Here is a 23536-nt window from a genome sequence, read left to right on the forward strand (position 1 = left end):
CCAAGAAGGCCTATCCCTTGAATTAAAAGTACTGCCATGCCAATGCACCTAATATGGGAAGCTTTTCTTTTTCGAAAGAGTACACATTTTTTTAAAGGTACATTTTCTCAATTCTAAGGATGGTTATTGTACCTATATGAAAATTAAGATTTGCACTCAACATTTTGTGCTTTTGTTTATGTAATTTTCTTTATGCCTTGTGTTTATTGTTTTAATCCCCTGGAAATACAATCAGTAGGTCTGGAGTTAATTATTGTTTACACCCCTGGAAATTTTCTCATCAAATATATAAATATTTCCATGACATCTAAGAGTGCTTTTGAATAATAAAATTAATCCATCTGAAGTAAAAAAAATAGTTAACTATTTTTTTAGTAAAAAACATTTGAATCAAGTAATATGCTATGTAAAGAACAAAACGGAATAATAAGTTTTATGAACATACAGAGTAAACCGTCTTTGACGTACAAGTACATTTTTATATGAGAAAGCCTTGATATTTCACTGTATATATGGCATTGTTTAAGAAGTATTTAAGCCAATTAGAACACTTTAGTGACTCTGAACAAAAGTTTATATGAAAAAATAATCTTGTAAAGTGCAGAATTAACCCAGGAGCATAAGTATTTTCTAGGAGATCCCTGGGGATCTCTGGGGATCACACTAGGAGTTCCCTGGGGATCTCTGGGGATCACACTAGGAGTTCCCTGGGGATCACTACAGTCTGTACTAATAAAACTATGGTGAAATAGATTACAAATAGATTACTCACCTATCACGTTGGAAATCTGTATTCTGGCCACAGTAATATGTCAGATAGTTGTTTATCAGTAACTTATGACGATCAAACTTGTGAAAGTTAAGGAAACGTAACTTCTTACATACACAAATACATTGTAGTATAAAAATTAGAAACCATTTTTTCATTTTACATAATTATACATGTAGTATGTTTGAGCTCTGATAAACAATTATAAACAAGAGCTGTCAGTAGGACAGCAAACTTAACTACTTTCAGTGCTAGATAGTAAAACAAGAGCCCGAATAAAGTAGGAATTCACAAAAAGCAAGATTTCATTTAAATGAATACATGACACAGTTTACCTGTGTCTCAGATAATGGCCAAAGAATTTCTATTAGTTGTTTTTTTAACACTAGTTCATAGAGGGCCATAATATATAATCATTTTAGCGTGAAAAAAAAAACCAAAAATGAAACAGCGTTTCAATTTAATACTTTTCTCTCAAATTGGACTCAATGTTGCTGTGAAATTAATTTTCAATTTAATTCAGAGTATATTTCTTTGTTATCTTTTGCAGTTTTCCATTATAAGTGCTTCATTTGGTATTGCAAGATTTTCAAATTTTATGTTTTTATGTATTTAAATAGACCACAGCCAGGAGTTCCTTTAAATTTATAATTACATAATCATTGTCAAAATTTAGCAAAATGAATTTCCATATTCATAAAACAATTCACTCATTTTTGTCTGACAGGACAATGCAGGATGACGTGCATGATTTTCAAAAACAACTCAGGTGGAGGCAAGACTGTTTTAGTCACCATTATCACTCAGTAAATCGAAAGGAAAATAAAGGATACAGCGTTCATACTGACTATCCTGTGCCTCATTATACGTCCTTCTTCTCTGAAAACAAAAATAAAATATAACAATAAAGAAGTTCCATGGGGCTTTTATTGCTCACTTAATTCAGTAAAAAGACATGTAGACAGAAAAAACAAAAACAAAATATAATACCAGAGGTCCAAGTGGGCTTTTGTCTGCTAATAAAGTGCATACATGCCTGATAAAAGCTAAAGAAAGAGAATGCAATATTTTTACCTCTTACTGAATTAAAAATATTAAACTGATAAACTTTGAATCAAATTTAAAGTCTCCCTTAAATTTGACTAAAAACATTCAGGACTATTAAATTTTCTTATTGATATGACTCTCAGCATATTACTGCGCATGGTTTCATTTGAAGTTTAAAGGAAGAAACACATATTAAATTGAAAAATTTTGTTATATCAAACACAAGGTATTCTCTATTTATTGCTCCCTTCAGTTAATGGATATGTAGACAGAAGTTTCTTAAGCATTAATTTTGATTGCAGAGAATATTTGAGTACCAGTAATGAAAGTGACCATCCAGATAAGACCATTCTAAATATCTTAACTTATCAATCTTTTAATCTGGACAAAACCATTCATCATTTTTAGAATAAATTTCACCATATGGACTACTGAATGGCTTAATCAGTCATGGTCTGCACTAGCCTCATAGATAAAATCTGTTGATGCTAACAGGCTAAAGGGTAAACTTTATCCCTTCCATTTTAATAGTTGTAAAAAGCATTAAGGCACATTTGGTGTGAGTTCTGCTTCTAGTTTTAAATGTATTTGTCATGTGATTAAGGAAACAATGAATTTACGTAGTAAATTTTAATAATACTTTTTTATGTTTAAAGGCACATTTTGCCATCAAAACAGAAAAAAATCCTTCCTTAGAAAGAGCAAATACAAGTTTTATATTGTTTAAATAATGGATTTAATCTATTAGATCATGTAAGATGCTTTTCACGTTAAGTAAGAGATGCTTTTTACATTAAGAAAGTTACATAGTCTTAAATGTGAAATTATTTGTCATAAAAGAAAGCAAAATGTAAACATAGAAGTATTTGGACTTCAATACAAAATACTAAATCAGTCCACAACAGTTCAAATTGTCAAAAGGTAACAGAAGCAAAGGATGGTTCAGGTAATTGACCAAAGAGTTACTTTTTGTTAACCAAAAATAAAAAGTTTTTGAGAAAATAAAGAAGTAAAAACACAATGGGCTTTTAACTTTTGTCATCAATTTGAATTTGAATTAACTTGTAGAAAGATGTTAAATTCATAAGAACTTCTTACTTGTTGTATTCATCTTCTAATTCTCGCTTGTGACCTTTCTTTGAGCTTTTCTTCTTTTCCTTTTTTGCAAGGTCTTCATACTTCCTTCTACAAAATAAGTATACAGTATGCATAATGGCGGATTGACCAAGTGTATAAAACATAAGAATAGTAATCCAAGGTTGGTAAGCTGCATGGGTTCAAACCCAGTTTGGGGCAAGCCTTTGTTTCCTTGAGCAAGATAATAATTACACTCCAGTTACTTACAGGAGCAGTAGTCCAGTGGTAGGACGCGCGCTTAGGAAACAAGAGGTCCCGGGTTCGAACCCCACCAGGGGCGCTGCTAATTTCCTTGAGCAAGAAATTTACCTGCGATTGCTTCACTTCACCCAGGTGTAAATGGGTACCTGCGAGGGTGGTATAATTCCATTGCGCCAAAGTGTTGGCTGCACTAAGCGGAGTTAAAAGACTCCCCAGGGAGATTGAAAGATAGATACCAGTAGCCCGATGACCAGGGGTAATAGCTGTAAAATCGGTGAACGTGTGTAAGCATGAAACTTAGACTATAAAATGCAATTACTTTACTTTACTTTTACACTCAATGCTCAGTAATGGTTGGTTCCACAAATGAAATAAAGAGTGTGTTTATAAGCTAATAGCTTCAGCAAAGTTAGAAAATATTTGGTTTGAGGTCACATGGGGACTATTTTATTGCCTATCCATAAAGTGACATGACGTGTATATCTCGACACTGAGGGTATTTACATGTAGTTAAACTGTATCTTTTAATGTAACTTATAGTATTTTAACAATTATAAGTCTATAAGCAAATAATGTACCCTTTATATTTGCCTTATTGTACATGCCATTCATAAAATGTATGTAAAATTATGTGATTTTGTATGTGAGTATATCACAAGTAGACAACATAAATAAGAAATACCTTAAAATTCCTATTAAACACCCCCGGGGGCTAAACATTTTCGAAAAGAGGGGCTATTATTACAACACAGCTTTTCCGAAATCCAAAAATCATTGTAAATACATTTAGTGTTAGCAAGTGTTGGTAATAAGATAAGAAGTTCATACTATAAAATATCAAAGTGCTGCAGCACTGAATGCGACGGACATGCAACCGGAGAGACATTAAGGCTTTTTTGAGAAAAAAAAAACACAAAAGATATAACAGAGAAAATTTGTTCCATACAAGTTCGAGATTTGTAGAGCAATATATTTTTTTTTAAAAACTGTCAACGAAATATTTCTAAAATAAAACCATGCAAATAAACTTCAATCATAATACATAATACATGTGAGAATGTTAATTAGAATTGCTTCGTGTTATATCATAGTGGGCATATAGACAATAAAATATAAGTCATTTGTATTTTTATTTCTCTTGGATATGTCTCATTAAAAATATTTTTGGTTAAAATCATCAGCAATTAATGGTGTATTTTTTTTAGATTTTTTTTTTCATTTACGTCACTTAAGCACTACAGTGTTTAGTTGTCCCTTTCAATTTCACACTTTATTCCATTTTCAACTTGTTTGCTTTCTTACAATTGTATAGAATTTCTTAAAGTATTGCATGTACACATGTAAACAAAATAAGTATCCGCTGGTTTATTTACTCGTCCGAAAGTTAGCACAGATGATGCAGAATCTATTTTTAGAATAGTGTTATCTTCTGGTCGGAGGCTATTATAATCACTCATATCGTGACCTAGAAAACTATGTAAACAAAACACAAGAATCGGAAGTAGAACTGATATTATAACTTCCTTCAATTAAGATTACCATGAAAGACTACATGGTAGTAAAGTGATGTTGTTACATGCATTATTTATAATACTAACCATTGTACTGTAGTCTAATTTATAAATAACTGCTGGATATTCAGCTAAACCTGCGGTATGAGTCACGAAAAGAGTTCTTCTTTTATTAATGCGCGAGTTATTCTAAAGTCACGAAAAACTTTTGATCTGTTAATAAAAATGTTTTGTTTAATGGGGAAATATTTATTTCTTGCTTATAATTTCTATGAATTATTGAGCTTACTCCTTAATTATAGCATAATTTATAGCATAATTTGCTGTCCTACTTTTTCGACAGCGGTAAATCGTTTCAGCAGTTATTTGCATAATTGCGCAATAATACTACGGGGCTACAGCGTTTTTACCAATCAAATACGTTTATATTTTAACTTGGATAACTTAATTTGAAATTGAAAAGGCTAAATATGGAAGTTTTTAAGATATCCCGACGAAGTATGGGAGTTTCATAGGATCAAATTCATGTACTATTTCGTAGGCTGTTATTCGGTTGAGGACACATTGCGCGATTGTAGCCGACGAAATCCCATGTGTAGATGACATAGCTCTGAACGCGCCTGAGGGCGCGTCCGTCGCAAAAATGGATTCTGAATGATTTGAATGAAATTATGGATTTACTCATATTAGTTCAGCACTGATGAGTAGATTGTTTTTCTTATCAAAAGGCCTGGAGGGGCCTTTATTAGAGGAGGGGCGTTTATTAGGAATTTTATGGTAAGAGACACTTTGAAGTGTGTTCTATAACTACAAGTTTAATACTTTTCAAACTGGTAAACATTACATACCTTTTTCTCTCAGATTCACTGTCAAACTCAAACTCAGAATCATAACTTCCAGCTTGATGAGCCTTTAAACCAGAATTATATAAGATATTATACATGTTTAACCCAAACAGTGACTTTATCCCTTTGTCAATAAAATCACTGTTTGGAGTTTGGATGCAAGGAATAATTATATCATGATGCGTATCCGAACAACAAAGAGTGATTTTATCAATCGATAAAATCAACGGTTTGGATATATTATTTCCATTCTAACATGACATCAACAAATAAATGCTGTTGTATCTGATATTATGCTAAATTGTACCTTAAATTTGTTTTCGTACTTATTTTCAGCGCGTCAAATTTTAAGTGGTTATGTCACATGTCTAAATATAGAACATCAACAGTGATTATATTGCACAATAACACACATTTTCGGTTCTTCTATGTTCAATAGGGAAAATGCGGGTCATGTTAGAAATCATAATAACACATTCTAAAGAGACTTCAGCAAACAGGTTTTATTCTAAGTACTGCTAGACGTTACTGTCGCAAAGTCAAAATAAAACCTATACAGAGCCAGAACTAAATATTAACACACAGATTTTGGGGAGGGCAGATAATAACTGCGCATTATAACACAAAATAGCATAATATCTTGATGTTAAGTCTGGTGCAAACTAATAAGAGGTATTTCTACTGTACATGCATACATGTATGTAATTATATCATCCTGGTGGATTTGAAAAGTATAAAAATAAAAGTTTTAATTTACTATTTGCCATTTTGTGATCAAAGATATTAAACATCTGACTAACATACATATTACATGTGACCTAATGTACATTAAGGTGACAACATAGTAATGCAATTATCACTAAAATAATAAAGTATTCAAATCATAAAAAAAACAGACATGTAAAAAAATTCTAATTCATTATTGTAAGTATATCTTTGTGAATATTATCTTAACAAGTGTCCACACATAATCTCCAATGAAATGAAAGTGTGGAATATCCAAGAGGTTAAAATTATGTGTACACTGAGACTGTACTGTACATGTACTGTTGTGCCCTAGAGCTGCAACCAAGTTAATTTTGGAAAATCAGTCAAGGAATCAGGATCACATCATATAATTATAGCATGTCAAGAGAGAATATAGACTAATTAATTTAAATCTCGATATTATCTTATTTCAATAAGTACATGAAATAACAGAAAAACTTACTAATCTCTTTGGGTTAGAAAAATTGTCAGCCATTCTACTTTCACTTTACTTTTGGATTTGTCCATTCTGCAATAGGTGAGTAGGGCATTACAGTCCTAGTTCAGATGAAATTAAACGTATAAATAAAAGGAAATTAAAAAACATTTAGCTTGAAATTTAGTTTTGAAAATACATATTGGCTTCTCTTCTCTTTGGTTACGTATTTTTTTAGCTTATTGCAAAAAATGTTGATACATTTCAACCTCTCATTATTGGATTAATCCAAAATGTCTGCGCCCATGGTTTGTGTTCCAGGTATTATTTAAGATTTTTTTCTTTCTACTGAGCCAACAAAATATTATATTTAAAATAATTTTGCTAATAAAATTTTCAGAATTACACAATTTACAAGTTGTATTGTCAGATCATTGTCATAATTTACATTTTTTTTAAGAAAATTAGAAAAGTTATGTGTTTTCGCGACACCTGGAAATAAAGAAAAAATCCTGAATGTTGAAATACTCGCTGGATAAGGCGAGATAGCAGACGGTTAATAACCAAGAAACTTGTTTTATGTGTTTTTGTAATCATTTTCTGGCAATTTCGTTATTATTGATGTCTATAAACATGTAGATATAGCAGTAAACCAGGCAGTAATTTGATTAAACTTCAGCACCCAATTGTATAAACGTTGGTTAACTTTAACCACTGGGTTAAATCCATGGTTAGGTTAACTTTTGGGTTAAACTTTGGTTAACCGATTGTATAAAATTTTGGTTAAATTTAACCAGCGTAAATTTCTGGTTAAATTAACCCACGTATAGGAGGTGGGTTTAAATTTTAACCAAACATTAACCAGAAATAAAAATGGCTGCCGTTTGTACGCTTCGTCTCAACTTTTGTTCATTTTTGCTTCGAAATAGACTAGTATCGGTTGTATATGATGGCAACGATATTTTTATAAGTTGCGTAGTGACGGGAAACGGAAACAAACTTTTCCAGAGCCGGAAATAAACAGTTTAATAAATCAGCTGTCAGTGTCGGATAATTCGGATAAATCATGATACAAAATATCATTTTAAACCGATTAAATGAAGATCATACTGAGGATAGACTTGAAGGACAATTTATGAGTTAAATTACGAAGTCATTCTGGACCAGTACGCAGCGGGAGATCCCTGCAAAGACAAACATGAGGCTGTATACTTTGTGATTGATCAGTAAATTTTGTTTCGATCAACACATATGTGTGCGTTTTCGTGTAATTGTCAATAACAACATGAATTATTAAAGGTTTACAGACTGACAGGATATATCACCTTAGTCTTAGAGAATCCTCTTGCTGAACTTATCATTATGATTATGATGAAGGTATGATAATGCATTGACTTTTTGTGACACTATCAGTTGACAAACAGTTTGCATGACTTTTTTGTGTTTTGTTGCATTTTGTGATGAAAGTTGGCAAAACAAAGTAGGAAGTCATATAAAAGAGTATATTTTGTTCATTCCATATTTCATGCATTGCTTCCGCTTTTTAAAGAATTGTTATTCCTAAACCAAAAAGTCGAGATTGCTCTGTTGTCAGGCCTTGACATCTAAATTTTCTTGTTGTCATGTCGCCAGCGAAACAAGCCAATTGGCAGGTTGTCTCGCAGTGTGTGGTCTGTTGACACATTATGGCTTGACTCAAATGGAAATTTTAGCTTATTAGGGCTTAAATCTGTGTCACAGGGTGAGAAAAATGTGCAGCCTGACCGGGACTCGAACCCGGGACCCTCAGAATACCATTCCGCAGCTCTACCGACTGAGCTATCCGGCCGCTTACACATCTTCTCCCCTATTAAGTGAACAGTTCTGAACCGTTACATACTCCCCTGCTATATTGTAATTCGTCCTCGAATTTCACATTGTTACAGAGCAATGTGAATTAAACTCTGAGCTATATGCAGACACAGTCACCAGTTGGGCGCCAAATGTCAAAGGGTGAGAAAAATGTGCAGCCTGACCAGGACTCGAACCCGGGACCCTCGGAATACCGTTCCGCGGCTTTACCGACTGAGCTATCCTGCCTTTTACACATTTTCGCCCATAATTAGTGAACAGTTCTGAACCGTGACATCTGCTTTGTTGCTGGCGACAACAACTCGAGCCATGCGATAGCACAATAAGACGCCATTCCCTTGATATAAGCCTAGAGACATGGGGACAACGTGCCACAGTCTGGCACATTTTGTAGCGCCAAGGAAAAAAGGCGATAAACGACAACGCAACATGCAAAAGTGTAACATATCAGCAACCATACAAATGACTAGAAAGAGGTCAAAATATGCAAAAATTCCTTTTTGCGTAAGTAATACAGTAGAAATATGGTGATAAATACTGAAAAATCATCAATTGTTCACAACTGTTATAAAAAAAATTACTTTAAACTTGAATTTTGACTTTTCTTAAAATCTTAGTACAATGTACATTTTTTAAGCTAATGTCCTTAAAATATTTTTGGCTCATCTCGTGTAAAATTAGTCGAAAAAAATCAAATGTTTATTAAATAGTTTCCAAAAAGAATATTGATGATACATTGATAATTATCTTAGCTCTATCAAAACAAATACTGTAATACATATAATCATGCTTATTTTTCCAATCTTTAAAAAAATTCCTAATCAAACTGAAATTTGGAATATCCAAAGCAATTAAGTTAGTTATTAATTAAGTTCATTCCAGTATCATTACAGACATATGTGTTTGTGTGTGCATGTGTGTGTTGTTTTTTTTTTTTTTTGGTAGAGTACAATACATTTTTTCTATAAATTAGGAAGATTTCCCTGTTGAAAAACTTTTCCTAATTTGATCAGCAAAATTTCCAGAATGATGACCTAGGCAATTTGTCTTCTCATCAAAGGTTGATAAAGGGCTTGTTTATTTCTAGCAGCAGGGAAGAATAAACAATGTCATCTTCTGATGAAAATTAAACTGTTTTTTTACTTAGTACTTTAAGAAAGTTACAAGCTTTATGATCATGAATTCACACACAAGTATATAACATAAAGTTATTTTATCAACCTTATAACTTTCAACTTGTAAAATGTCCCCAAATAGCCTCATTTTTTTCCAAATAAAGGTCTTTTTTCCAAATTAACTAAATTTAGGCATACACACTGACACAATCATCAGAATTTAACTGGACAACAAGATATTTGTTCTCACTTATGAATTATTGAAAAGATTGTTTTACTTTTCTAAGGATAGGAAGCTGCTTTAGGTCTGATTTAATGTGCACAATATAGTACTGAATGGGAAAAAGGCAATTCTTAACATTAATATTTTCATTCTATATGTACCGGTACTCAAACAGAAATACATTTTGTTTTTACAATTTCATGTCCAATTCTTTTATTATTAATATTTTGAATTAAACTGCTTTGACTTTAAAAATACTTCTTCTTTATATAATGTAAACAATGAAAGTAAATATTTATGATTGAACTCAGATGAATGAAAGCATTATTGAGTATATTTAGCATTATACCTTGTAAATGGCCATGTGGAGATATTATTCAATATCTCATCCCCATTGCTACTCTTGATATTTCTTAGAGGGGAGAGAGGGGGTTAATAAATAAGCAATAAATAGAGGGAGGGAGAGAGATATTTAGACCAATATTCCATTGTTAAATGAGGATGTATTTTATTTATTAAATAATTTATTCAGACTTTCAATGTAGATGAGAATATTTTACAAAATAATAATAATTTAACAATATATAGAATTCTAGAAAACATATTTGGACACTTTTAATTTTCAACCAGATATAGACTACATGTATGCACTTATTAAAGTATATATAGGCTAACTTATTGTTTATTGGGTAACAGTCATATACTATTCATTACATTATGTACATATATTGAAACCCTGGTTTACCTACTTCAATGACATATAATAAATATAAACATATATAAGCATTTTGTTGTTGACCAACTTGTTTTATTTACTTTATAGAAAAAAAAATGGATGAGGGGTGAAGTGTCTTACTGATTTTGGGGGGTGAAGTGTCTTAAGGGGTGAAGTGTCTTCAAAATTTGAGGGGTGAAGTGTCTGGGGAGGGGGGGGGGATTGAGATGTCTTGCTACCTGACACATAGCCTATTTCTAAAGCTTTGGACTAGTATAATGTTGGCCAGCCTCACTGACAGGTTCCAATCATTCATTTAAGTGTTAAGTATTTTTACTAACAAGATACATGTATAAGTAATACAATTATTATATAAGATGTAAGAATTCCTAAACATAATATTGTAGGGTATTAAACAAAAATAATACAAAATTGAAGTAGAGGTAAATTAAAAATCATTTTTGATTGTTCATGAATTAATTATGGTAAATTTAAGATGACTATTGTTTTCTTTTTCATAATTATTGATAATTTAGTTTTTTCTCTGTTTAGTAAATTTACTGCTGGGAACCAAGTTGATTTTGCATTTCAGTGCTGTGACTAGTGAGAATTATAAAACATGTTGAATGTTTAAAATAAAGGATGTCAGTCATACAGTCACAAGAAAGCAAAGTGATTTTGTTTTCATTAATGTATTTTTCATGTTTTTTTTTGTTGTTGTTTAGGTTAATAAGCAAGAACTAGACCTTTATTCTATTATTTATTTTGCTATAATATGGTAAACTTTCAGTAAAGGTCTTCTATCATGAAACATAGCTTTGGAAAATGCAACAAGATTTCCCAAAGGTGACTGATATGATATTAAGTTACTGAAACAGAAGTTTCATATATTATATAGAGAAACTACAGAGAGTAGTTTGGGGCAAAAATCATTCAAAAATTACATCTGATGTTACACAAAATATTTTGGGTTCGAACGTTTTAGGTACGAATCTGATAGGAAATATATGCGTCAATACTTCTGCATCGAGTGGTTATGAAATTATTAACATTCTAACCATTTTCTGTCCCAGTTGACGGATGATTTTGATATTTGCTCATTTGCAGTACATTTTAATTTGTAAACATAGCCCATAGCAACCATGCGGTCTCACTAATTACCGACAAGAACCGTCAGTAGAAATGGAAAAATACGAATTTATTTCACTACTTCGTCATTTTATAATCACAATTCCTAATATTTTTACATGAAAAACATAATAAATTCGTTCTGAACCATGTTTATAGGCAAATATCTATAGCGACAATATTCGTGGTATAAATTTAAATTTAATTCCCGTGACATCAGTTCCGAGGTCATAAACAAGTTCATCCTACGTAAAAGTTACATTTTGTACATTTGTTTAATGATGATATGTAATTAGTGTGGTGACAATTAACATCTTAATTGAAAATTTGAACCGATTTTAACTCTACTATCAAAATTTTCGATTGTAATAAAAATGGAAGCGTAAACCATGTGTTAATTTTGACATATTCCGCGAAAATAACATAACCGGATATAGAATTAATTGCATGTCGGGATTAGTTTTGGTTAGTTTTAACCAGCGGTTAATTTTAACCATTTTGGTTAGTTAACCTTTAGGTTATCTCGGTTTATACAAGTGACTAACCAAATTGGTTAGTTAACCAAAGTTGGTTAAATTTAACCCAGGGTTAGCGTTTAACCCAGGGTTAATTTAACCAACGTTTATACAATTGGGTGCAGTTAGTTGAATGTGGCCAGTATACTGGATTGAAAGCAGAAGAGATCTTCTTGTTCCTCTGCTCTCTAGCTCTTTTTGATCTATTCTATTTGAAAGACCCAAATCTTATATAATATTGCCATGACATTAATGCACATGCATATAAAAGATTGATATGAAAAAGTGTTAACACTGGTTAAGTTCATTCTTATCTTATTTCCACATACTTTCCTAACTTTCCACTCAGCTACAGATATAATAACTGATTATACATATGTAATATGAAATTAGGCAAAGCCTATGAACGGGGAAGTCTGAATGGCTTCCGTTTTCATTTTGAATTTCGACGAAGATTATTATTATTCCAAAAAGTTGCAATTGTTTGTTATCGGAACACCCAGCCTATTATCATTAATTTACATTGAAAATGGCTGCGCCCGACTAGAACAGACCCTGAAAATTTGATTGATAGGTATAGAATTTTATATCATTTATTATTTTTAATTGGTTTTTTATTTGATTTTCTTTTCTTTAGTATGCCTCCGTGGTCAAGGGGTTAGAGTCGATGAATTCTAATCCAGTTACCTCCGGCATGGGTTCGATCCCTGGGAGATGCTTTGGTAGTTTATCATGAAGGAAGGTAGTCTAGTACTGGTGTAACTCTCCAGGAATGATGGTTAGGAAACTACCCGCCTTATAATATGACCGAATGGGCATAAAATGAAACAAATAAACTTTTAGATACATGTGTAGTCTGTAGTCTGGCAAGCTAAAGCCTGCTTAAATTTGCAGTCCCGGCCTTTGACTTCCCAGTATAAACAACAGTGGAAAATGTAATGCGTTTGTTAAAAATAAAAGCAGTCTGGCAAACTTTTATGGTGAGATGTGCTCCATTGGGCTAACAGCCATATTAAACTCAGGTTAAGTGTTTGCAATGAAGCAATAACTAAGGGGTAGGCTGTTCTTGTGGAAGACTGTTCTGTCATTAGTGATTTTGTACATCATAGACAGACTTATGACAAAGAACTAGGCATTGCCATTAACGTGACTCTAGTATCTGAGAAACACTCCACGAGGATGTTAGATTTGACCCAAGAAACATATCTTCTTTGGGCAGATTCTATCTGATCATTTTGAGTTTGTCTACGGGGGAGACCAGACTTCAGACACATTTTCTAGTTGTTTTCGAACAAGGGTCTTATATGCCATGGCCGTAAGTGGTTCTGAGTTTTACCTTTATTTCATGGTGTAAGAAGCCAATGGATTGTTGTGCCATTTTGGTTGACCTGTTAATGTGGTTGTCCTGTGAAAGACCATTTAATATATCCATGCCCAGGTATTTGGCATTATGTTTAATTAAAGTCTATCAGATTAGTGCAATGGGTCCAAGAGCATCAGAGATTTGTAATTCACAGGTTGCTGATAGATTCAACTAATCTATAATCTTCAACAATGCAAATTTAGACTTAATCTCTTTAACTTACAAATCCTGTACATGTTACATTGTATATAATCAATCAAAAGCTTACTAAGTAAATGGTTCAAAATATTAAACATACATGTAAAGGCTTGTGATAGCTTTTCTGGGTTAAAGCGTTTTGCTTTGGCCAGTGAGTAGTTATGGATATCATTACAAATCAACTCTAAATATTAAAGGAGTAGATGCCATCACTATACCAATTAATACTCATCGTTCTTCATCTTTAAGCATGGGGTTCTATGATATCATGGTACTGAACTTTTATCAGAAAATATTTAAATATAGATATCATAAAAATATGAATGAGATTTTTCTTCTTTTTAATATGTGAACTCTTTCCAAAACTGTTTTTTAAAGATTTATTTCAAAATATACAATTAAATGTCACTTTTTTAAACAATTTCCATTGTCTGCCATTTTGTGTGATTTCACAGGAGTTTACTACTGTAACACTGTATTGGCTAAAAATTTAAGTATGGAAGGATAGATGTGTCATAGTCTTCATATTTAGTTGTGAAAAACTTTGAATAGTTAACTTCACGTAAAATTCAAACAATATGAACAGACAATATGGCAGTTCATGGGATTATAGTATATTTTATAATTGACTGTGTGAAAACATTTATGAGGAATATTAGTCAAATATGAAGATTTTATAAAATAGTTTTCTTACCACAAATATATTTATTATTCACAAACTTCAGGGGTTGCTGATTTGATACTTTCAGGCATTTCGGAAATTCTGCAGGTGATTTAATTAAGTCCAACTGGACAAGTGGAATTTTCCGCTGCTTCAAAATTACTTTTTTTTCTGATGATTAAGAGCCATGTCATTATTACAGCAACAGCCAGGAGAAAGGTGCAGAGATTAATTATCGAGAGCTATGTATACATGTATACGTCATGTAATTAAAGCTTCACATCCAAAGCTTCTTTATCAGAGGCTCTGACTTGGTAGAGACTTTAACTATTAACCTACTAGAACCAAAAGTGATTCAGCCTTTGCCACTTGTATGGAGCCAAGCTAGTCTGCACCTTTTTACCATCTGATCAGGCTCTATACAGTTGGCTTACTTACTTTAATTTTAATTTTTGATAACCACCAAATTGATAATCGACTGTTCTAAAAATGTAATCTCAGGGCAAATTTATTGCACATAGTCACCATCTTTTTATATAGGTTACTGTGAAATCATAATTATAAGTTCAAGGTATAAAATGGCGTGGTTTGCTGACTTAAAACAGAATTAGTCGAAAGAATTTGGATGTACATATGTATTAACTTATACATTGTATTTAGCAATCAATGATTCATTATTGCTTTATGGTGTATTAATATCTTTCAGAAAATTCCAAGTGATAATTGTGATAATAAGGTGGGATAAGGTGAATGACTTGATAATTTTATTGATTAGAATAGAATACAAAATTTGTGTACATGTATTTCACTAGTGATTTGCAGAATGATTTGGAATTTTGAAATAAAAGAATATTATTCATAATTGTATTGAACTGTAAAATGTAAACTGTTCAGTTTAAAAAAAAAATCAAACTTTTTTAAGATTGAACATAAAAAAGTTGTGTCTTCAAGTGACTGTAGTTATTTTCTTTCTCTTTTTATGTAAGCCTCCAAATAAGCGATCAAAGTTGAAAAAAAGCCACTACACTTCAGAAAAATATATCAAGTGTTTAGATTTGTATAGATCTATTAAATTTTCCCTATCCATGCTTATAATTTGCAAAACATTAATAAATTATTTTCATCTCCATACATGTATCTTTATCATATTATTAATTTGTGGCAAAATTTGTGCTTGATTTCCCACCTGAAAAAGTATATATTCTTACTCAATTGTAATTCAACAATTTTCCCCCATACAATTGTTATATTTAAAGCATGGTTATCCTGGTTTTCAATATATGGAAATTGAATTGATGAAGGTTGATTACTTGATTTAATTTTGTTCGGAAGTTGATTCCCTCCCCTCCATCCTTTAAAATATTCATTGAAATGTTGCATGTGTCTTTTGGAATCATGGTTGGTAGGTCACTGACTAAGATCCATAATTTTACTGCCTGGCTTTTGTTTTTCTTGTAATCACATCCAGGCATTATTTAATGTTATTTATTACATGCTTTTCGGTGGTTTATAGAAATATATCAGTGATATAAAACTGGTATTTTCACTGCTTGAAACAGTGAAATTACCACTTTGTTAATTTCACTGTTTTGAATTTAAGCCCCTTACGTTGTTTCGGTAAAATACCAGCGTGCACAGTACTGGGTACCAACTTAATGACGTGACGTCGTAAATGACGTCACGTATTATTATTTGGCGCGCTTTTCATTCAGTATTAGGTTTAATGTCTTTTTAAAACATTTCTTTGCATGAAATAAAAAGAAAATTTGTTTACTTTAATGCAAGATCGAAATATATTTCACCTTGTGAACACCAAAAGTTCATATTTCACTTGTGGCTGCGCCACTTGTGAAATATACCTTTTGGTGCTCACTCGGTGAAATATATTCCGATCTTACACTGAACTAAACAAATATCCTCTATTATGTAAAGCAAAGACTAGTTGTGCGCTGTTTTTCTGACTGCTGGTGTTTTTGTAAATTTTAGGACAGCGTTTATGTAGGGAAGAAGATAAGTTGAAGGCTGGTCGAGGCACTTACACCAGAAACAGTTTCATATATTCATCACTCGCAGGTCCATTAATAACTACAAACAATGAAGATGGGATGGTGAGTAATGTTTTAGTACAACTATGAACTTCATTTACATTCCTTAATCTGCCAAATTTGTATATTGAACTTTTTGCTTTAAATTTGATATGTTATTGTCCATTCTTTATGACAGATTTTATATAATGGTGAAATTTTGTTTATGTGCCATCCAGTACTATTGATGGTTGATATAAATCTTGACTGAAACCTTGATATACATCTTTACTTCATTATTTTAAACTAAAGGGAATCATTATGCTTTATTTTTAAACTAACACCTGGAGATACTGGTGGCAAAGACTTGTCCGTAAATAACCAAGTTATTAAATTAGGACCTGCCGAAACTGAAAGTTTTTAGCCTATCCCAACAGTATACACATGCTATAGAATCAGGCCTGCTCACTCATGCATTACTTCAATGGTAAAAATGATTTTTTCTTTTATTTGCAAACTCATATTTTATTATTGATCATATTTTGTTATTGAAATGATATACATTCTTTGTTTAGACATTGGTGGAGGTGGTGAGGAATGCAGAGGAATATGTTGTCCCATCTGTTGATGCTCTAGTTACAGCAAAGGTAAGAATATGAGATGTAGACATTTTAACTAGTTAGATTCACGCCAGGGACATCAAATTCTTTGATGTTGCGGCATGGCTGAGTGGTTAACTAGTCAGGCTAGTAATCTAAAGATAGCTGGACACATGGGTTCAAACCCATTCAGGGGTAAGCTGTTGTTTCCTTGAGCAAGAAAGTACGCTCATTGATTATAACTGGTTGGTTCCAGGAATGGATTTGAGAGTGTGTCTTTAAGCTTAATGCTTTTTGTTCCCCCACTATGGGGGGCATTTAGATTTACCCTTGTCTGTCCGTCCATCCGTCCGTCTGTTCTCTTTTTGTGTCGCACGTAGCTCAAAAAGTAATGGACCTAGAGTCATGAAACCAATCAAATTAAAAGTGATTCAGTTTATAAAAAACTCTTTCTTGAGAGGAAACAATCCTGGTACCTTTCTGTCTCCATATCGTAATTTTTTTTTCTATGGTACTGGAAAATTGTAAAGATATGAATATTTTGACAGTTCTAAACAATATGGCAGCCTGGTTAATTGATATTTTATAAGGATGTGAATACATGGAAACTAGAGATTATGACATATCTTTTTTTCTTGAAAATGTTTACAAATCATGATTGCTATGGTAACATAAAAAGTTAAGATAAGGCTACTAATGACAATAACTAACAATAAGTATTTGGATAGGATAGGTGGCCATAATTATACAGAATATATATCATGTAACTTTGCTCCTCCTGATGGTCAAGATTCTTGTTGCTGTGGTGAAATTGAGGGTCTTCTGTGTTACCAGCAACCCCACTGACTTGTTTTCTCAAACATAACTACATGATCATTTATTTCAGGTGACCAATGTGAACCCTAGGTTTTGTAAATGTGCCATCATTAGAGTTGGAAAAACTACATTAAAAGATTCCTTCCGTGGGATGATAAGGTGAAATATTATATGTTAATTAATATCTTGCTAACCTTTTACTATATAGCCTAATGTGACTTCACCTTGTGTTATTTCGATCTATCATGCTGGAAATGAATATCACTCGTTCAGTAATTTTTTACAATTTTACACAGGGGTGAGTACTCTATATAGACTTAAGAAAACATAATGCTCCAGTTCTCTCCCCTGATAAAAATCAATAATGAATGGCTCTTGAAGTATAATGATATATAGCGCTGAAAATTACTTTAAAAAAGTAAAGAAGCCGAGGGTGTTTTATTTCAGTTCAAGTGAATATCTTTATAATATTTGAAATTCAAACATCTCTGACAAACAGTACAAGTATTGTGAAAATGCAAAATTTTTAGTTTATTTGTTTTTAGCTCACCTGTCACAAAGTGACAGGGTGAGCTTTTGTGATCGCTTTTCGTCCGTCGTCCGTCCGTCCGTCCGTAAACTTTTGCTTTAAATGACATCTTCTCATAAACCACTGAGCCAATTTCATCCAAACTTCACAGGAATGTTCCTTTGGTGGTCACCTTTAAAAATTGTTCAAAGAATTTAAATCCATGCAGAACTCTGGTTGCCATGGCAACCGAAAGAAAAATCTTTAAATATCTTCTTTTAAACAACCCTAATAGCTAGAGCTTAGATATTTGGCATGAAACATCTTCTAATGAGTGTCTACCAAGTTTGTTCAAATAAAAGCCCTGGGGTCAAAATTGGCCCCGCCCCAGGGGGTCATTGATTTTCCCTATATGCATATAGTAAAAACTTAAAAAAATCTTCTTTTAAAGAACCCAAAGAGCTAGAGCTAAGATATTTGGCATGAAACATCTTCTAGTGAGTGTCTACCAAGTTTGTTCAAATAAAAGCCCTGGGGTCAAAATTGGCCCTGCCCCAGGGGGTCATAGATTTTCCCTATATGCATATAGTAAAAACTTAAAAAATTGTCTTTTAAAGAACCCAAAGAGCTAGAGCTAAGATATTTGGCATGAAACATCTTCTAGTTGGTGTCTACCAAGTTTGTTCAAATAAAAGCCCTGGGGTCAAAATTGGCCCCGCCCCGGGGTGTTATTGATTTTCCCTATATGCATATAGTAAAAACTTAAAAAATTTTCTTTTTAAGAACTGCAAGAGCTAGAGCTTAGATATTTGGCATGAAACATCTTCTAGTGAATGTCTACCAAGTTTGTTCAAATAAAGCCCTGGGGTCAAAATTGGCCCCGCCCCAGGGGGTCATTGATTTTCCCTATATGCATATAGTAAAAACTTAAAAAATCTTCTTTTAAAGAACCCATAGAGCTAGAGCTAAGATATCTAGCATGAAACATCTTCTAATACGTGTCCACCAAGTTTGTTCAAATAAAAGCCCTGGGGTCAAAATTGGCCCCGCCCCGGGGGTCATTGATTTTCCTTATATGTGTATAGCAAAAACTTAAAAATCTTCTTTGAAAAAACCCAAATAGCTAGAGTTTAGATATTAAGCATGAAACATCTTTAAGTAAATATCTACAAAGTTTGTTCAAATAAAAGCCCGGGGGTCAAAACTGGCCCTGCCCCAGGGGTGTCATTGTTTTAAACTATATGTGTATAGTAAAAACTTAAAAAATCTTCTTTTAAAAAACCCAATGAGCTAGAACTTAGATGTTTAGCATGAAACATCTTCTTATGGGTGTCTTCCAAGTCTGTTCAAATAAACAAATAAAAGCCCTTGGGTAAAAATTGGCCCAGGGGGCGGGGGGCTATATACAGGTGAGCGACCTCAGGGCCATCATGGCCCTCTTGTTTGGTTTTTCGTCACATCGACACAGTATAGGACTGTCATATCGCGACGTTCCAGCTTTACTGGTGGAGGAAGACCTCACCGACGTTCTGTAAGCTAGCTGGATAGCTTCCTCACTTGAAAGAATCCAAAGTCCCTGTCAGGATTCGAACCCACAGCGGTGAGGGGCAAGTGGTTTGAAGTCAACGGCCTTAACCACTCGGCCACGGACGCTCCCACAAAATTTTTAGAATGAATGTTTCAATTTCCAATCAGGTATTTTTATTTTTTTTAAATAAAATTATTAATCAACCTATACTGTTTATCACATCTTCAGGTCAAATTGTAAGGTCATTATGTATCAAATATTGAAAACTGTTTTTCAGTAATTTTCTGAATGCCATTTAACTGGCAGCCTTTGAACTTTTTATGGCCTCTTTAAACATATTGAAGTAAAAAAAAATGTTTTTTTTTCAGGAAGGAAGATGTCAGGGCCACTGAAAAAGATAAGGTTGGATGATCTTTTATTTATCTTTAAAGATATACAGTCAAACTTCAGCTTAAGACCACTGTAAAATGAACATCATACACAGCAAATTACACACTTTTTTACTTTCTAATATCTTTTGATGAAGACTGTCAAATATATTGTGTTTGTAATTTCTGTAGTGCTCAAACCTGTAGTCAGGTTTCTTGTAAACTATGCGTACCCTTCTGTGGGGCTCAAACCTTTGGTTGGGTTACACTGAAACTATGTGGGGCTCAACAATTTTATAGGGTTTCTGGTAAAATGTGTGTACCTTCTGTAGAGCTTAACATTTTGAAAGGTTTTCATGTACCGTTTTTTTTTTAGCTCACCTTGCACAAAGTGCAGGTGAGCTTTTAGGATGGCCAACCAAATGGCGTCCGTCGTCTGTCGTCCGTCCACATTTTAAATATTCTAAGGACATCTTCTATGATACCGCAAGGCCAATGTTAATGAAACTTGGCAGGAATAGTCTTTGTATGAAGCTCTATCAAGATTGTTCAAAGAATTCCATTTCATGCAGAACTCTGGTTGCCATGGCAACCGAAAGAAAAATCTTTAAATATCTTCTTTTAAAGAACCGTAAGAGCTAGAGCTTAGATATTTGGCATGAAACATCTTCTAATGAGTGTCTACCAAGTTTGTTCAAATAAAAGCCCTAGGGTCAAAAATGGCCCTGCCCCAGGGGGTCATTGATTTTCCCTATATGCATATAGTAAAAACTTAAAAAATCTTCTTTTAAAGAACCCAAAGAGCTAGAGCTAAGATATTTGGCATGAAACATCTTCTAGTGAGTGTCTACCAAGTTTGTTCAAATAAAAGCCCTAGGGTCAAAATTGGCCCCGGCCCGGGGGGGTCATTGATTTTCCCTATATGCATATAGTAAAAACTTAAAAAATCTTCTTTTAAAGAACTGTAAAATCTAGAGCTTAGATATTTGGCATGAAACATCTTCTAGTGAATGTCTACCAAGTTTGTTCAAATAAAAGCCCTGGGGTCAAAATTGGCCCCGCCCCAGGGGGTCATTGATTTTCCCTATATGCATATAGTAAAAACTTAAAAAATCTTCTTTTAAAGAACCGTAAGAGCTAGAGCTAAGATATTTAGCATGAAACATCTTCTAATGAGTGTCTACCAAGTTTGTTCAAATAAAAGCCCTGGGTCAAAATTGGCCCTGCCCCAGGGGGTCATAGATTTTCCCTATATGCATATAGTAAAAACTTAAAAAATCTTCTTTTAAAGAACCCAAAGAGCTAGAGCTAAGATATTTAGCATGAAACATCTTCTAATGAGTGTCTACCAAGTTTGTTCAAATAAAAGCCCTGGGGTCAAAACTGGCCCCGCCCCGGGGGTCATTGATTTTCCTTATATGTGTATAGCAAAAACTTAAAAATCTTCTTTGAAAAAACCCAAAAAGCTTGAGTTTAGATATTATACATGAAACATCTTTAAGTAAATATCTACAAAGTTTGTTCAAATAAAAGCCCGGGGATCAAAACTGGTCCTGCCCCAGGGGTGTCATTGTTTTTAACTATATGTGTATAGTAAAAACTTAAAAAATCTTCTTTTAAAAAACCCAATGAGCTAGAACTTAGATGTTTAGCATGAAACATCTTCTTATGTGTGTCTACCAAGTCTGTTCAAATAAAAGCCCTTGGGTAAAAATTGGCCCGGGGGGGGGGGGGGGGGCTATATACAGGTGAGCGACCTCAGGGCCATCATGGCCCTCTTGTTTTCTCAAAATCTTGATAATAGTTTACATAGGTTTGTGATACTTTGATTTATGAAACTTTACATTGTTAATTTGAAACATTTCTATATCAAGTGACTAAAAGCAACTAACAGTGTAGATTGAGCTGTATTTACCTGTTTTTTACCTGCTGGATCCTAAAGTGATAAGCAATTAACGGATAATGTCATCATTATAGTGCCAGGCCACCCTGCACATCCTTGCAGTCTAACCAGTCTCTATACTGTTGGTAGCATATTTTTTGTTGTTACTATTTTTATATAGAAATCTACAAAAGTTCCAAAGTCACAGTATGGGAAATCCATTACAAATTCAGGATATTAAAGGTTTATTCAAGGTTTAAAGGTAGCCATATTTACAAAAATCATTATTGTGGTATAACTAATTCTCTATAATTGATGATAGCTCACAGTAAAACAAAAAAAAATCTTTTCAGTTAATTTTCTCATTACAGGTTGAGATGTATAAATGTTTCAGGCCTGGTGATATTGTGATTGCTAGAGTGATCTCCCTTGGTGATTCACAGTCTTACCTTCTTACTACGGCAGAAAATGAATTGGGAGTTGTCATAGCAACCAGTGAAGCAGGTGATTTTATTTTGTTATCAATTGTGTACTTTACAGTGCACAATTTTATTTCAGTATTTCTAGAATATGACCCATGCCCATGGAGTTTTTAGCTCTGAATTTGATTAAGATTGGAAGTTTACATGCAGGATGGTGCCTAGATTTGTTCCAAGTATGAAAATATAAAAATAGCTTCAAATTGGGAAATAAGATATTATTTCATTTCCAAATATAACCAAGTATTATAGAAAAAAATCACCCTACAAAAACATCCTGGAAATCAACTTGTTGAATTAAAGATATGGTACACTTAACCTCTATCATGCCAAATTGCCTAAATGGATGTGTCCATTTTTTCAGTTTAGGCAAAAACATTCAATTTTAGGGAAATTTTTAAATGAGAAATGACTTAATAGCACAAGTCGCAGGCCATGATAAGGTTGTGAGATGGTACAGAAATGGCGGCATATCTTAGTCTGCACTAGTTGCATAGGTGGATTTAGTTAAATCAAGTTGTCTTTGAAAATTAATTTGTTTGTTGTTATTTTAGCATAAATTTGTAAACAATGCTTTACAATACTTGCTGTCATTGCAGTAGAGTCTGAGTTGCAAAAATAAAACAAAATTTTTAAATGAACTATTTCTGATGTCTACTGTATATAATATTCAATCTTATTGCTTAAATTTAGTTGTAATACATGATAAATAGGATAGCTTTTGTTTAGATTTTAATATTTGAATATTAACATTTTTGACATAATGTGTACTGGTTTGCGAGCAGTTCCCATACAGAAGCAGTACCCGTATTTTTCGTTTAAGGTAGTACACCCCTAATGGGCACTATAAGGAATTGTAAATTTGACAAC

General features: G+C 33.0%; 2 protein-coding genes across 2 annotated transcripts; one reads left to right on the forward strand and one right to left on the reverse strand.

Moving 5' to 3' along the window:
• Positions 1 to 784: 784 nt before the first annotated feature.
• Positions 785 to 6854, reverse strand: LOC132712700 (protein FRA10AC1-like; the record flags this gene model as incomplete). The annotated part of the gene is given in 5 exon segments (XM_060695115.1): positions 785 to 849; positions 1603 to 1648; positions 2915 to 3001; positions 5514 to 5575; positions 6721 to 6854. Coding segments are annotated over 5 exon segments (293 nt in total), but the record flags the coding sequence as incomplete, so codon positions are not given.
• A 63-nt stretch (positions 6855 to 6917) lies between these two features.
• On the forward strand, positions 6918 to 22687 carry LOC132712701 (exosome complex component CSL4-like; the record flags this gene model as incomplete). Its single annotated transcript, XM_060695116.1, has 6 exons — positions 6918 to 7014; positions 16449 to 16570; positions 17062 to 17133; positions 17972 to 18060; positions 20306 to 20339; positions 22559 to 22687. Coding segments are annotated over exons 1-6 (474 nt in total), but the record flags the coding sequence as incomplete, so codon positions are not given.
• Between the last annotated feature and the right edge of the window lie 849 nt (positions 22688 to 23536).

The sequence above is a fragment of the Ruditapes philippinarum genome, unplaced genomic scaffold (assembly GCF_026571515.1).
Source record: "Ruditapes philippinarum isolate M1 unplaced genomic scaffold, ASM2657151v2 ctg13143_1_1_1_1, whole genome shotgun sequence".
Classification (NCBI taxonomy): domain Eukaryota; kingdom Metazoa; phylum Mollusca; class Bivalvia; order Venerida; family Veneridae; genus Ruditapes; species Ruditapes philippinarum.